The sequence below is a fragment of the Sphaeramia orbicularis genome, chromosome 20 (genome assembly GCF_902148855.1).
Source record: "Sphaeramia orbicularis chromosome 20, fSphaOr1.1, whole genome shotgun sequence".
Taxonomy (NCBI): domain Eukaryota; kingdom Metazoa; phylum Chordata; class Actinopteri; order Kurtiformes; family Apogonidae; genus Sphaeramia; species Sphaeramia orbicularis.
The window spans coordinates 31,261,589-31,276,175 of record NC_043976.1 but is presented as its reverse complement, the minus strand read 5'-3'; the positions used below and the strand labels follow the sequence as shown (position 1 = coordinate 31,276,175).

Here is a 14,587-nt window from a genome sequence, read left to right as displayed (position 1 = left end):
CAGGAGAGTATATACATCATGTAAGAGACTGAAGAAACCGAGGGGGTTTCTCAAAGTTCAGGATCCTTCTGTGGTCATCACTTCCTTCGTAGACCAGATGAGAGTCCTTCTACTGATGAATACATGCATGAATGGAATGTTTTAATGAGAGTAGATTCACTGGTTCAGTAACACACTGACATACATGACAATAGTGTTTAGCAGAAAACTAATACATATATTAAACCATCAAAGACTGAAATGTTTAATAGCTTTTCACCCACTTCTCTTATCAACATATTGAAGCAATATATACAGTTTTTCACCTTTTGTCAGCAGCAAATGAGGCTTTTTTATACATTTGGACGCTTTGTGGTGAACATGGAAATGCTGCTTTGCTATATAGTTTGATCAGCGACATAGGTTATAGACACTTAATTTTTGTTCAGTTAATGATATATTTTGCTAAAGAAGTCACTTTTGTCTTTTTTGTGGCAGGATCTGCAACCATCAATATAGAAAAATACCTGCTTTTCATTGAAAAATATAAAATGCAGAGGAAAATATTATAATAAATAGTAGAAAACAGAGGCGATTTCTCAGACTGCAAGGGAAGTTCGGCTTCCCCTAAAATTACGAAAAGTAAATGGTCAAATATGTTCGGTTGTGTTGACATTTCATTGACTACAAATGTGTTAGAACACGTTCATCTCTCAGACGAGTTCGTTCAGAATCAGCTTTATCACAAATCAACAGACTCGATGTTGTTCAGTTCTCATACATTCCCGTTGTGCTGTTTTCTCATTCGATCTCTGCTCAGTGCATTTGTCCGCAGACGCTCAGCGTCCATGCACTTCAATGGGACTGAGTGGAACAGTTTTTTTCATTGCCTCAAAACTGGACGCTAATTGGATAAATGCCACCATGTTGTCCCGCCCCCGGACGCTCGGCGTCTCTGGGGGTGAATGGAGCTGTGGGCGGAGCTTGGCCGGGCTGGACACTAGGCTTCCACGTGCTGATTGGAGGATCAGTCGAAAGGCTGGATCCCGTTTGATTGACAGCTATTTTCAGATCTACTCCTTCACTGACACAGTTCAGTTTAATACCGTCACACATTCTGCTGTGAAATAGAGAGAGAAACCACTATGAAATTACTTGTTCATTTCTTGCACTGTAAATAAAACACACTCATTGCACTTCCTTGTTTCAATTTAACATAATTTCAACGTTTTCTTGTTTACTAGGTACGATAAGGTCACTGACAATTTTCTTAAAAAGGAACGGAGGGCTGAATTTATGTTTAAATAACTTGACATTTTTTTTATGTAAGCTGACAATGAGCTTCCCCTGTCTGACAGACGAGCAGCCACCACTGGTAGAAAAGGTAAAAGAAAATGAGTTTGAAAGTCGACTCGAAAATACTTTGAGATGTTAAAAAGTAAAACAGGCAATAATTAAGGTAGTGCTTACCTGTTCAGCCATAACTTGGGATAAACTTGGCTTAACTTTACCCCAAAAATATTAAATCTAAAAAAGAAAAACCTGTGTGTGAACTCTTAATACTTCTTGCTGCACACACGACTTACTAATATTTAGTTTTGGATTACAGTACACTTCTTTTATTCATTTTATTATTAAGAATTCTTGAATTCTCTTTTTATTATGACTCATTTTCTTTCCTAAATATGTTTTTCTTTCTGCCTGAAACATGTTCTGGTATTGGCTGCCAATTGTACACTGATGATATGGTTATTTATATTTTAACAACAACTATAGATGAGTGGTTTGAGTTTTTCTATCTGACACTGAATGAAAAAAAAAAATCTGTTTCTCTATAAGCAAATGCTGCAAAAGTGAAAAACTGATATTAAAACTAAAAAAAAAAAAGAAATCCTTAGTGAGGTTGTAAATATTGCATATCTGTGAATATCCTAAGGCTAACACTTACATTTTAATAAATGTAAAGTATTATATGCAAAAAATTAGATTAAAAAAAATAAAATACCTGTCTTTCAGCTTTACATGCATTCATTAATATTCTCACACCTCCTCGTACTGTCAACATCAGCCTTAAAACCTGCTAAACCATTATATAATCAAACAATAAAAATATGTGCACTGTTAAAAAAAAAAAAAAAAGTAAAAAAAAAAAGGTATTATTCCAGCAGCAGGGGTGCTGAAAAAAATACTTATATAATGTAAAATAACCATCTCATAAAAATATAGTAATTTTCCATAATTAAAATACAGTTTATTGGCCTAACTTTACATGAGATTTTGCATATATATATATATATATATATATATATATATATATATATATATATATATATATATTTTTTTTTTTTTTTTTTTTTTTTTTTTGTCTCTTTAATGTTTAATAAAAGAATGTTTTTCCTATTGTGTTTTTACTACTGTTGTTTTTAAGTTTGTGATACTGCTGGTACCTGTAAATCTATCTATCTATCTATCTATCTATCTATCTATCTATCTATCTATCTATCTATCTATCTATCTATCTATCTATCTATCTATCTATCTATCTATCTTTTACAGAAATGTTCATTAATGTGTACTGTCCATGCTAAATAAATAAATAAATAAATAAATAATTAAATTTTTTATGAATAAATGTATAAAATGCACAACATAACGTAAATAAACCTCATCTTTCCATTAAATTTGCAAAGTCAGTCACCAGATAGATTTATTCCTTCTCACTCAGGTTTAATTTGTGGCTGTTTTTTGGGAAAGACTCAGAGAAGCAGAGGATTGTGGGAGTTTAAACAGCACAGAGGACCGTTGAGGATCCGCAGAAGAGTCCTTGAAACTTCTCCAAAGCATGGACTCATTCTTCAGAAGGGTCCTGGACATTGGAACAGTCCTCCGGCGGAATCTGATGAGGTAGCTTTATGTAAATAAATCCTTGATGGATCTTTCCTTGACTTTGAGGAACATCCTGAGTCTAAATGTGGTCTGTGAAATGGACCGGAGTCTGACAACATTTCAAATCTCTTGTGATAAATGGAAAGTAGGCGTCAAATCACTGGAAAGTTTCAATGCAGAAATACAGAGGTGGGACGGTTAGTAAACGACCACATACTTACTCCTACACTGTAAAAAAAAAACAAAAAAGCCCGTAAAAAAACAGGAATATTCTGGCAGCCGGGCGGCCGAAAAAATATTATAAAATAACAGAAAATAACCATCTCATAAAAATACAGTAATTTTCCATAATTAAAATCGAGTTTTTTGCCCTAACTTTACACGAAGTTTTGCTTTTTTTTTTTTTGACTTTTTTTGACTTTTTAATGTTTAATAAAGAATATTTACCTGTATTAAAACAATCAAACTACCTATATATATATATATATATATATTTATATATACAGGGTGGGGAAGCCAAATTTACAATGAACATTTAGTTGTTTTTTCTCAGCAGGCACTACGTCAATTGTTTTGAAACCAAACATATATTGATGTCATAATCATACCTAACACTATTATCCATACCTTTTCAGAAACTTTTGCCCATATGAGTAATCAGGAAAGCAAACGTCAAAGAGTGTGTGATTTGCTGAATGCACTCGTCACACCAAAGGAGATTTCAAAAATAGTTGGAGTGTCCATAAAGACTGTTTATAATGGAAAGAAGAGAATGACTATGAGTGAAACTATTACGAGAAAGTCTGGAAGATACTATTAAAGAAGAATGGGAGAAGTTGTCACCCGAATATTTGAGGAACACTTGCGTAAGTTTCAGGAAGTGTGTGAAGGCAGTTATTGAGAAAGAAGGAGGACACATAGAATAACAACATTTTCTATTATGTCAATTTTCTTGTGGCAAATAAATTCTGACTTTCAATAAACTAATTGGTCATACACTGTCTTTCAATCCCTGCCTCAAAATATTGTAAATTTTGCTTCCCCACCTTGTGTGTGTGTGTATATATATATATATATATATATATATATATATATATATATATATATATATATATATATATATATATATATATATAATTTTCAATGAGACTAAGTTGTACAATCCACTGATAAAAACTGTATTTGGACAGTTTATCAGTGCTTATACATGTTATACATTCACAAAAATAAATTTATTCAACATTTTTGTTGTGAAACCTCCCGTAATTACACAAGAAATTTGTCAATTAACAAACAAGTCTTGTTCAACTCACAGAACAAATACTTCTGTTACAGTTCATTGTTGGGGGGGGGGGGGGGCAGCATTAATCGGGCTGTAAAACCTGCATTTATGACTTTACATTCCCGTCTCATCAGTAAAACAGTCACTTTGCTACAATCACATTTTATACAAGTCCCGCCATTAAAAACATGCTTCACGTTGAAGGTTTTTTTTTTCATACTTATGCTTATTATATGAACCCAGTCTTGTTTTTTAACGCACATATTGCTTTCAGATTTCAGTCTCAAATCTCATTAGCAGAATGTGAACACACGGTGCTGGAAGGTGTACTGCAGATACTAATCTTAAATAAAAGACTATGGCGGCCAATTAAAGACAATGCATCTGGTCTTTGCAAACGGAAATTATGTTCATCTTTATTTGCATATAAAGCAGGGAAGGGAGATTTATTCAGAAGTGGTCACTTGAGACGCATGTGGAGACATATTCTAACGCCTGGTGTGCGGTACTTAGAGCTGTCCACTTGTGATTGGATCACCCAAGACGCATGTTAATGCCAGGTGTGACCGGGGCCTCCCTGCTTCTGTCTTCGCCCTATTACTTGTGCATGCCTTACGCTAATGATTAGCGATTCAGCACGTGTCTCTCACTCGAGCTCCAAACAGCGGTGATGGCCTTTTGTTCGCCTCAGCCAGAGGCTCCGGCAAAGAGGAGGGAGGGAGCCAGTATGAATATGCATAACCTTCACGCGCTAATGTCCACAGACAATAATTGAAGAGGGGAGGGGCCGAGGAGCGACGCTGAGGCTGAGTTATTAGACGGTTCTGTCTAATCATGTCATACTGCAGTTTGGTTTGGAGAGGAAGGTCCCGGTCTCCATCATCTGTAACAGCTTGATTTTAGCTGACGAGATTGTACTCAGGCAAAACGAATGAGCTCTAATTGATCTTCTGCTTTCGTTTTTACTACGTCTACCGTGTCCTGATGTTTTTCTGATCTGACCTACGAAGCCTACAAAGTCCTTGTCCCGAATTCAAATATTACCTCCTAAGTTGACAAATAATCCTTCCACCGTTGCCATAGTAACAAGGCACGCCGTACGCACCGGCTGAGAACGTGACTCGCGATTGCTGTGACAGGCTGGATTTAACCGCCGATCATTTTAACCACGTTTCTGACGGTGTTCTGTATTCGTGGCAAAGAACCAGCCCTCGCGCATGACATCAAGGACAATATTGTCGGCTGTCAACACTCCGCCACGCTTCCTCCTGTTGAAACATTAATGTTTAACATGTGCCGGGCAGGGAGTCATGGGGAAAACTCACTCGCAAAGTAGGATATGAGAAAATGGATTTGAATTGAATTCGAAGTTGCAATGTAGTTTTGCTCTGGAACAATAGTTTGCACAGTTCGTAGATGCAAGTTTGCAAGCGCTTATTCTCGGGTTATTTTTAGTGCTGGGCAACAATTGAAATTCTTAATCGCAATTAATCGCGTGGATTTCTGTGATTAATAAAGATTAATCGCACTGTTATATGCGTGGGGGGGGGTTGCCGGCATCAACAGCGTGTATTGCCTTTAAGTGATATTTCAGATTCAAAGTATTCCACATGTCAGTGCTTACAAACAACTGCGTCCTTCTCAACCCCACCATCTAAAATGAAAATGTCCATGTAAAACACAGCTACTTTTCTCCATGTTTATGTCCACACCAGTTTATTTCCGGTTGTGAGTGATTAACGGGAGTCTTAAGCCCACGCCGAATGCTGTCATTGGTTGAAACGCATGATAACTCCGATTGGCAAACCAACCCTGATCAACATCCCCCTCTTCCTGTGACCCATGGTTTACCTACGTGTATTCACAGAGCGAGAGCAACGGACTTTCAAAATAATATGTGATGTTCAGTTGTTAAAAGCAAGCAAAGGGGGCCCTCTAGTGGTCAGAATAAGTTGCACTAACGTATGTTTTGTACTTGCAGTGTTAGCGTAGCCAGTTCGGACATAAGAAGGAACTAACAGACACGTTTCTTTCACTCTGTTTGTATGGCTCCAAAAACGTTTGCCTGTGAGTATTTTATGTTCAGTTGTTGTAAGAATGAATAGTATAAAATATCTCTGATTTGAACCTTTGTTGCTGGATAAAAAAGACGTAGTAAATCTTAAATTAATCTGTAAATGCTAATCGTTAGCATGTCTATGGATTTTCCCATTCAAGTTAGCTTCGAGCTAGCGATCTTTTTCCCATTCATTTAAATGTATAATGCCATGTAAATGTACTAAGGCAGTGAACAGAACTCAGACATATTTTGTATGTATGTTGCAGTTTTACAGTGAGTCTACAGTAAAAGATTTGGAGAGAAGTTTTTGGCGTTTGGCTTTTCTTGGGAAACCTGTTGTCTATCTGCCAAGCTAATCGCTACACGCACACAAGCAGAGGCAGAATAATATGAGTTATAATAAAACGGCATTAACATGAGATAAAAAAATTGTCGGCGTTATTTAATGAATGCAGTAATAACGCGTTAACTTGCCCAGCCCTAGTTATTCTCAGTGTTTGTGCCTACTTCCTGTCTTCGTTACACTAACCCTGAACTGTCCATACCGCACTGTGTCGCCATTTTGGGCCTCATCTCCTTACTCGTCTCCTCTCCTTCAGCTCTGTCCTTTCCATCCCTGCCCCCCCCCCCCCACCCAACTTTTTCTTCCTCTGTGTGAATTATTCCTTTGCCCTCACGTATCCATTCATCCTTCCTTGCCCTTGTCAAAACCCTTTGAAACCTTTCCAACCTTCCCCACTCATCTATGGTCCATCTACTTCGTCCATGCCCCGAGGATATTTGCCTCCGGGTAGCCCCCCACCCCCACCTCCACCCCCCAACCCCCGCTGCTGAAGTCCCTACAGTGGCTGTCCCAACTTACCCAGCAGGATGACGATGCACAGCAGGATGGCAATCAGAGCCCCCGTGCTGAGACCTGCAGAAGAAAGGAAGGCCTCCCCCTGGCATATACGGATCCTGCCGTGGCGCTGGCACGGGCAAACCCGCAGGGTCAAGGTGCTGGTGCCGCTGAGCGATGGCTCCCCGCCGTCCCACACCACAATGGGCAGTTCATACAGCTCCTGGGTGAGGTGGTTGAAACGCCGTCGCCTCGCAATGATGTTGGCCGTGCTATCTATAATTGAAAAAAGGACATTTCCAAGAATAAAAATTAGACCCCTTGGCTAAAAACACTAATTGATGGTTTCCTTTTTCTTCTCAATTGCAAAGCTCATTCACTGAAGCCAATTACCTATTTATACACACTCACATTTAGTTTAAAGGTACGATTTTTTTTTATTTATTTTTTTTATACATCCTCCCAATATCATTTGCACTTGAGGATTGCATGTTTTTCTCTTTAAAGCCTCTCAAGCTGGTAGTTTTCTTAGCGTCTGCAGCTTTTCCTGTGTTCCAAGGCTAATTAATTTCAAAGGTGTTCCTTTACTATTTTAATGCGCTGCAAAAGAGCAGTTCACCTTGGCCGAGAGAAACACCTCGGTGAATGGAGCCTGCCATGTAGAAATAAAAAGACTAAATTTGTACAGGGGAAAAAAAAAAAAAAAAAAAAAAAAGACCGGTTGAGCAGAAGATTCAATGACAGGAAACAACACAGAAGTAAACACGGATGAATCCAAGCAGCAGAAAAAAAAAAAAAGGCAGATGGGAAAGGAGCTAGCAGACGACTGGTGCTGGGTATTTAAAATCTGACAGCAAATTAAAGCTGCAGGAGCTGAAATCATGAGGAAATAAGAACTTGTAAACACATTTGTTTTCTGCAGCTCTCTCCTCTCAGTCCACATAAAAACACTCAACGTCAACGCCAATGAGCTCATGCCTTTTTGCTCCATTATGGAAAAGAGAAGATGCTTTTCCAAACCCCCATTTAGAGCCACGCAGTAGAGTTATGTATGAAGAGATCTTAACAGCAAATGGTAATTGCAGCTTTCAATCAAATGTTTATCCTCCTACCTGTCTGAAAACTGCTCTGATGAGAAAAAGCCTGCATCAGAGCTTCTTTACATCACAAAAACCACAGGAAGGTGGATAATTGTTGTTTCGTCTCAGACCATTTGAATTCCGATATGACAGGAAATTATGAAAGTGCTCCTCAATAATGGCAAAAAACTGTCATGTAATAAAACATTAATCAGCTGTTATAATCCATATCACACTGCCAGAAATTATTTCTATTTGACTTTATTATCAGGAATTTAGAAATCTACAAGTCCACATACAAGGAGTAAAATAACCTTGAATGAATGAATGAATGAATGAATGAATGGTTTATTTTTTTGGTTTGTATAGTAATCACCATGCACAGTATCAACTAAAGCAGGGGTGTCAAACATGTGGCCCGGGGGCCAAATGCGGCCCGCCAAAGGGTCCAGTTTGGCCCCTGGGATGTTTTTGCCAAGTGCAAAAATACCACAGTCTTGAATTAAATTAGGCAAAAAAAAATTTAGCCTGAATTAAGGAAAAAAAATCTTGAATTAAGCCCCCAAAACAAACAAACAAAAAAAAAAAAAATAAAAAATCTTTAATTAAGTAAAAAAAAAAAAATCATCACTTAAGTCAAAAAATTCTTCAATTAAGTTAAAAAAAAATCTTCAATTAAGCCAAAAAAAATCTCAAATTTTGCAAATAATCTTGAATTAAGCCAAAAAAAAAAAAAAATTTTAATGAAGTAAAGAAGAATCTTAAATTAAGCCAAAAAAAAAAAAAAATCTTCAATGAAGTTAAAAAAAAAAAAAAAAATCTTGAATTAAGCCAAAAAAAATCTTCAATGAAGTATAAAAAAATCTTGAATTATGCAAAAAAAAAAAAAAAAAAACTTCAATTACGTTAAAAAAAATCTAGAATTAACTTAATTATTTTTGTCTTTGTTTTAGTGCAAAAAATAACATTTAATTATGAAAATAGTTCCACTTCCAAACTATCCTGTAACAATAAAATGTGAATAACCTGAACAACTATGAACAACCTGAAATGTTTAAAGAAAATTAAGCACAATTTGAACTATTTTCTGCCTGTTCCTCAGTGTTTAGTGTGTTTGAATTGCACTAAATTTTCTTAAATTTTTTTATTTAAATTTCAGTTTGTTTTTTTTTTTTTTTTTTTTTTTTGATAGTTTATAAAAGTAAGTATTTTCATAATGTAATGGGTTTTCTTTTACACCAAAACAAAGACAAAAATTTGGAGTTGTCATTCTTTAGAGCTTATTATGTTATTATTTTTCTGGTTCGGCCCACTGCAGATCAAATTTAGTTGAATATGGCCCCTGAACTAAAATGAGTTTGACACCCCTGACCTAAAGAGTAACGTAAAACTAAGTTGTCATATCTCACTGAAAAGTTAGTCTTTAGGTGATTATGTCTTATTTTAAGTATGATGAGATATTTTGACTAGAAATAAGAAAAATACACTTGGTAAGATTTCGATTTTTTGCAGTGTGAACAATAAATCAGTAGCTTTTTCCCTTAATATGCATACCTAGTCTAAAGCATGACTATGTGAGTGTATAATTGTTACTTCCGGGATTAAATTTGACTTGTGGACTCGACTGATGTGATTCGGAAAAACACAGGTCCCACAAGTTCCTTTTATATTATTGACAATATTGTAATTTTTTTAGAGTGTGCAGTCATATTATCAGTGTTGTCTGTTGATTAAATAAGAGAATGAGAGCCACACAACGCTTAAGTGTGGAGAGCAACAGGAGCAGCACTGCTGACAGAGTTGCTATTAGCCATCTGGTGGTAATTATGGTCCAGTTGCTTATTGATACCAACCAAAACCAACTCATTATTCTCCATGTACTGTCTGCCTCCTCTGTATTGGCAACACAGTATAAATAGACTTCCAAATGACTACTAGAAAGTTCATAGATAATTGAAAAAAAAATCACCAATGCGGAGAGTAATTATGTTTGTACCCAACACATGAGTTAAACTTGTCTGTCATTGGCAACTTGATTCAATGGACTTTACAGCATCAAAATATAAAGACCCTACCCCTCTGTTTTGCATGTACATGTGAAGGGGTACACTGTAAAAAAAAAAAAAAAGTAAAAAAAAAAATGATGATATTCCGACAGCAGGGGTGCCGAAAAAATACTGTAAAATAACGGAAAATAACCATCTCATAAAAATATGGTAATTTTCCGTAATTAAAATACCGTTTTTTGCCGTAATTTTACATGAGATTTTGCATATTTTTTGGACTTTCTAATGTTTAATAAAGAATATTTACATGTATTACAACAATCAAATTACCTATATATATATATATATATAAATAATTTCCAATGAGACTAAGTTGTTCAATCCACTGATAAAAAACTGTATTTGGACAGTTTATCAGTGCTTATACATGTTATACATTCACAAAAATACATTTATTCAACATTTTTGTTGTGAAACCTCCTGTAATTACACAAGATATTTGTCAATTAACAAACAAGTCTTGTTAAACTTACAGAACAAATACTTCTTTTATGGTTAATTGTCAGTAATTTTATCTCTTTTTTTTTTGTTTGTTTGTTTTTTTGTTACAGTATTAAACTTTAAATTAACAGTTTAATCTCATGAATAGAAAAAAAAAATATTTGTGAAATTATAGTACATTTGCACATGTATTTTAACTGTATTTTTCTGTGAAAAAAGAAAAAAATTCTTTTAAAAAATTGAAATTTTTGGGTAATTCACAGTTACAGTTTTTTCGTGTTATTTTACATTTGACATGTAAAATCACAGTCAATTTTTGTCATTTCATTTATATTTTCCTGTATCTTAAAAATACAGGAAAAATCTGTAAAATAAACAGTGGAAATTCTGTTAAATTACAGATTTTTTTTCAGTGAGTGTTGTTCCAATTCTTGATTAGACGGACGGGAAGGGCTAAGGCGGAGGGCTGTTTGAGCCTCGAAATGGAGATTTTTCAGGACCACACTACGAACAGAGGGGTAGAAGAAATTTCCCATAATTCTGTTCAAATCATTGGCAAGATGGAGGTAAACACAGCCAAAAAATGCAGCAGTGCGATGAAAGAAACTCACAAATGTACGTATTTTCTTCGTAAACAGCTTAATCATTTGATCGACCGTTTAATGCCGTTTCAATCTGTTATAGATTGCATTTCTGCGGTTTATAGTTGATAGCCGCTAAAAGATGACCTAAGACCATGGAACAGAGATGGTTACAGCTGCTGACGGCATGGTGAATACAGCTGTCCCTCACTATAACGCAGTTCACCTTTAGTGGCCTCGCTGTTTTGCGGATTTTTTTAGTGCACTTTTGCATGCTTTTCTTTTTTACAGCGTATGAACGTGCATTGCGTCCTGATTGGCTAAGGGAGAACCCACGCATTGTGTTCTGCATCCTGATTGGCTAAGGGACTGTAGATCATTGTCAATCAATCTCCTCCGTGCCGTGTCTCCTGTACAGTACAGAATGCGTTCGGTTTGCCAAATTTACATAAATGTTCGATTGCTAGCCATGTGACTCTGAAGTGCTGTATGTTTGCAAGTTTTCTCCCCGACAAAACCCACAATGTCGACGAAACGTTCTGCACCGACAAAGGCACCTGCGTTCGCACCCAAAAGGAAAAGGAAGATGCTAACTATCGCACAAGAAGTTGGACTTCTGGACATGCTGAAGGAAGGTCGAAGTTATGCAGCTGTAGGGCGCCATTACGGAATAAATTAATCTTCGGTTCGTTAGATAAAGTGAGGTGTGGTGAGGGGTTTTACAGACTTAAAACATATATAATAATTGTAAAAAATAAAGCTGACTACTGCATGGATTTCGCCAATTGCAGGTACTTTTTAGAACGTAACCCCCGCGATAAACGAGGGACCACTGTACTTTCGGAAACAAAGTTGTCGCATCTGTTTATAGCGGCATCGACAATTGCCGATGACGTCAGAGGTTGCAAAGGGTTGTCCCATTTCATAGGAGAATGTTTCAACTCCTTCCCCTTGCAGCTTCATTTCAAGGGGTAGTACCAAGTGCAAGGGCCAAGGGGTGAATTGGGATCGGGCCGAAGTGATGTATTAGCATTGTCTAACTTTGTTCCCTTTACTCCTATAGTCGTGTTTTTCAAGCTTGGGGTCGGGACCCCACATGGGGTCGCCTGGAATTCAAATGGGGTCGCCTGAAATTTCTAGTAATTGATAAAAGAAAAAAAAAAAAAACCTTACTAATAAAAAATATATGGTGAGTTGAGAGAGACAATCCCAATCCATAAAAGACATGACAAAGTGTGAAGCTGAAACTGAAGCACTGTGGTTCTGTTTATCTTTCAAATGTTCATTGTGGTCAGTTTCAGATGCTGCAGCTCTTTCATAATTCATAGTTTGAGTTCTGGTTTGTTCAGTATTAATTGTCAGCCTTGTAAACCCAAGCTGGACTGACTGTACATATCCTGACCAAGGAAAATCAAATTCTCACTTTGTGCAGTAATCTACACCTGGCTTTTCTGCCTCCGTCCATAATAATATACTTTACATAGACTAAATGTGTCTAAAATTAATGTTTATTTGCAACATAGTATAGCAAACTATTACATGATCAAAAACAAAAAAATCTCTGTTTTGAATGTCTGGGGTCGCCAGAAATTTCTGATGTTAAAATGGGGTCACGAGCTAAAAAAAGGTTGGAAACTACTGTCCTATAGACTTATTCCTAGAGTTTTATTGCTACTTATTGCTGCTGTTACAGTATTATTTGGTGGTTATTATTTGGTGGCTCATGCTCGTTTTGCACCTGCAACTTTTCATCGACTCTCCACATCCCGTTGTTCAACTGTTTCCTATTGCAACTGAATGAGCGCTGCTTATTAAACATACTGGCTTTCAAAAAGACCGTCATGTTCGGAGACTTACACTGACAGGTTCTACGGACCTCACACCGGCCTAGTGTGAGGTTTTCTGGAACACGCTCTGCTCATTAGTACAGAACAGCTCAGAACATCAGTTTGTGGACAATTTAAGAGACGTGCTTTTAACTCTTTCCCCGCCATTGACGAGATATTCCGTCAATTGCTTCCCAACGCTTCCCCGCCAATGACGAGATTTTCCGTCAATCCTTGTTTTCACTGTTATACTGTAGTTGGAGGTGTTGTGGATCATGTGAATTACTTTCCTTAGTCCAAAAACAAACAATTAAGCAGCTTTTTCGGGGGGGGGGGGGGGGGGCACGGAGCGACACGGAGAAAATGACAGACAGGAGGAAGAGAAAAGAGACATTTCTAGTGGACATTCAAGGAGAAGACAGACATACAGACATGGGACAGACAAAGGAAAGCTAGTCTGCATCTGTTAGAGTGAGTTCAGATTCAGACTGAGGACACAGAACAGATTCAGCTGTAGAATGTCAGCAGGACACAGGGAAGACACTGTTGGATTTGGCTTTTGTATGAAATAAATAAATACATATATTCATACAGAGATAAATAACTAGATGTCCATAGAATTATTTACAGATCAAACACAGCAGCTGGTCCAACAGGAGGACCTGGTGCAACCAAAGGCCAGAAATCTACAGTATTTAGTGCATTTGTTTCTTTTTTTCTTGAAAATGAGGAATATTGAGGTGTTTATATCCAAAAGCTAAACTACTATGTGTTAGACTTATAACTGATGTATGTAAATGTGCAAAGTTTAGAAGGAACCTGGTGCTTTACAAGATGTTCGGTCTAAAGTTTGGTGTGGATTCCCCTAACATTTTGTGGAATGATGGGATATCTTAGAGCTGTTTGTTACTATTATTGCTGTTATTATTATTTTATTTTGTGATTTTGAAGACAGTGTTACTGTTGGTAAATAAGAAAGAGTCAAAAATGTAAATAGGAAATCAGTTTTCTCTTGAAAATCAATATCTCTGAAAAAAATGCAATTTTCTCAGCTTTTTGCTCAAAATTCAGTTTTTTCCTGAAAATGACCAATATTCAAATGTTTATATCTCACGAACGAATAAAGATAGAATAAAATAGTTTTTTGTGTTTAAAAGTTGAAGTTCTGTTCTTTCTTTTGATGTATTCAGTGTTCACATACTCCTAACACAACATTTTCAGTGAGCCTCCAAAGATTAGTGAAAATGACCAAAACGGCTGGCGCTGGCTACCAACTCACTGGAAAATGCTCTGGCGGGGAAAGAGTTAATGAACTACACGGAGTATGAACACAGTATAGAACCGGTATGAAAGGAAAGAGGAGAGATGCTTTTAATGACATAATAAATCATATGGTTGCATTCAATGTTCATCTAAAAAGACTGTGCAAGACCAAATATAGGCAGCCTCATCTTGGAACTCACATGACTTAGTAGGAAGTTGCAAATGACACAATTTTTTAAAAGATTTTTTGTTTTTTTTCCACAGAAAAATACAGTTAAAATACATTT

The 14,587-nt window shown here is 36.5% G+C and overlaps 1 protein-coding gene across 1 annotated transcript in view; it reads right to left on the bottom strand.

Annotated features, from left to right (window-relative positions):
- LOC115411443 (cadherin-18) overlaps positions 1-14,587 on the bottom strand; it is a 492,272-nt gene that overhangs the window by 18,709 nt on the left and 458,976 nt on the right. The window contains exon 11 of the mRNA XM_030123571.1: positions 7,069-7,320. Within this exon, the coding sequence (XP_029979431.1) occupies positions 7,069-7,320 (252 nt within the window). The remainder of the gene's footprint in view (positions 1-7,068; positions 7,321-14,587) is intronic.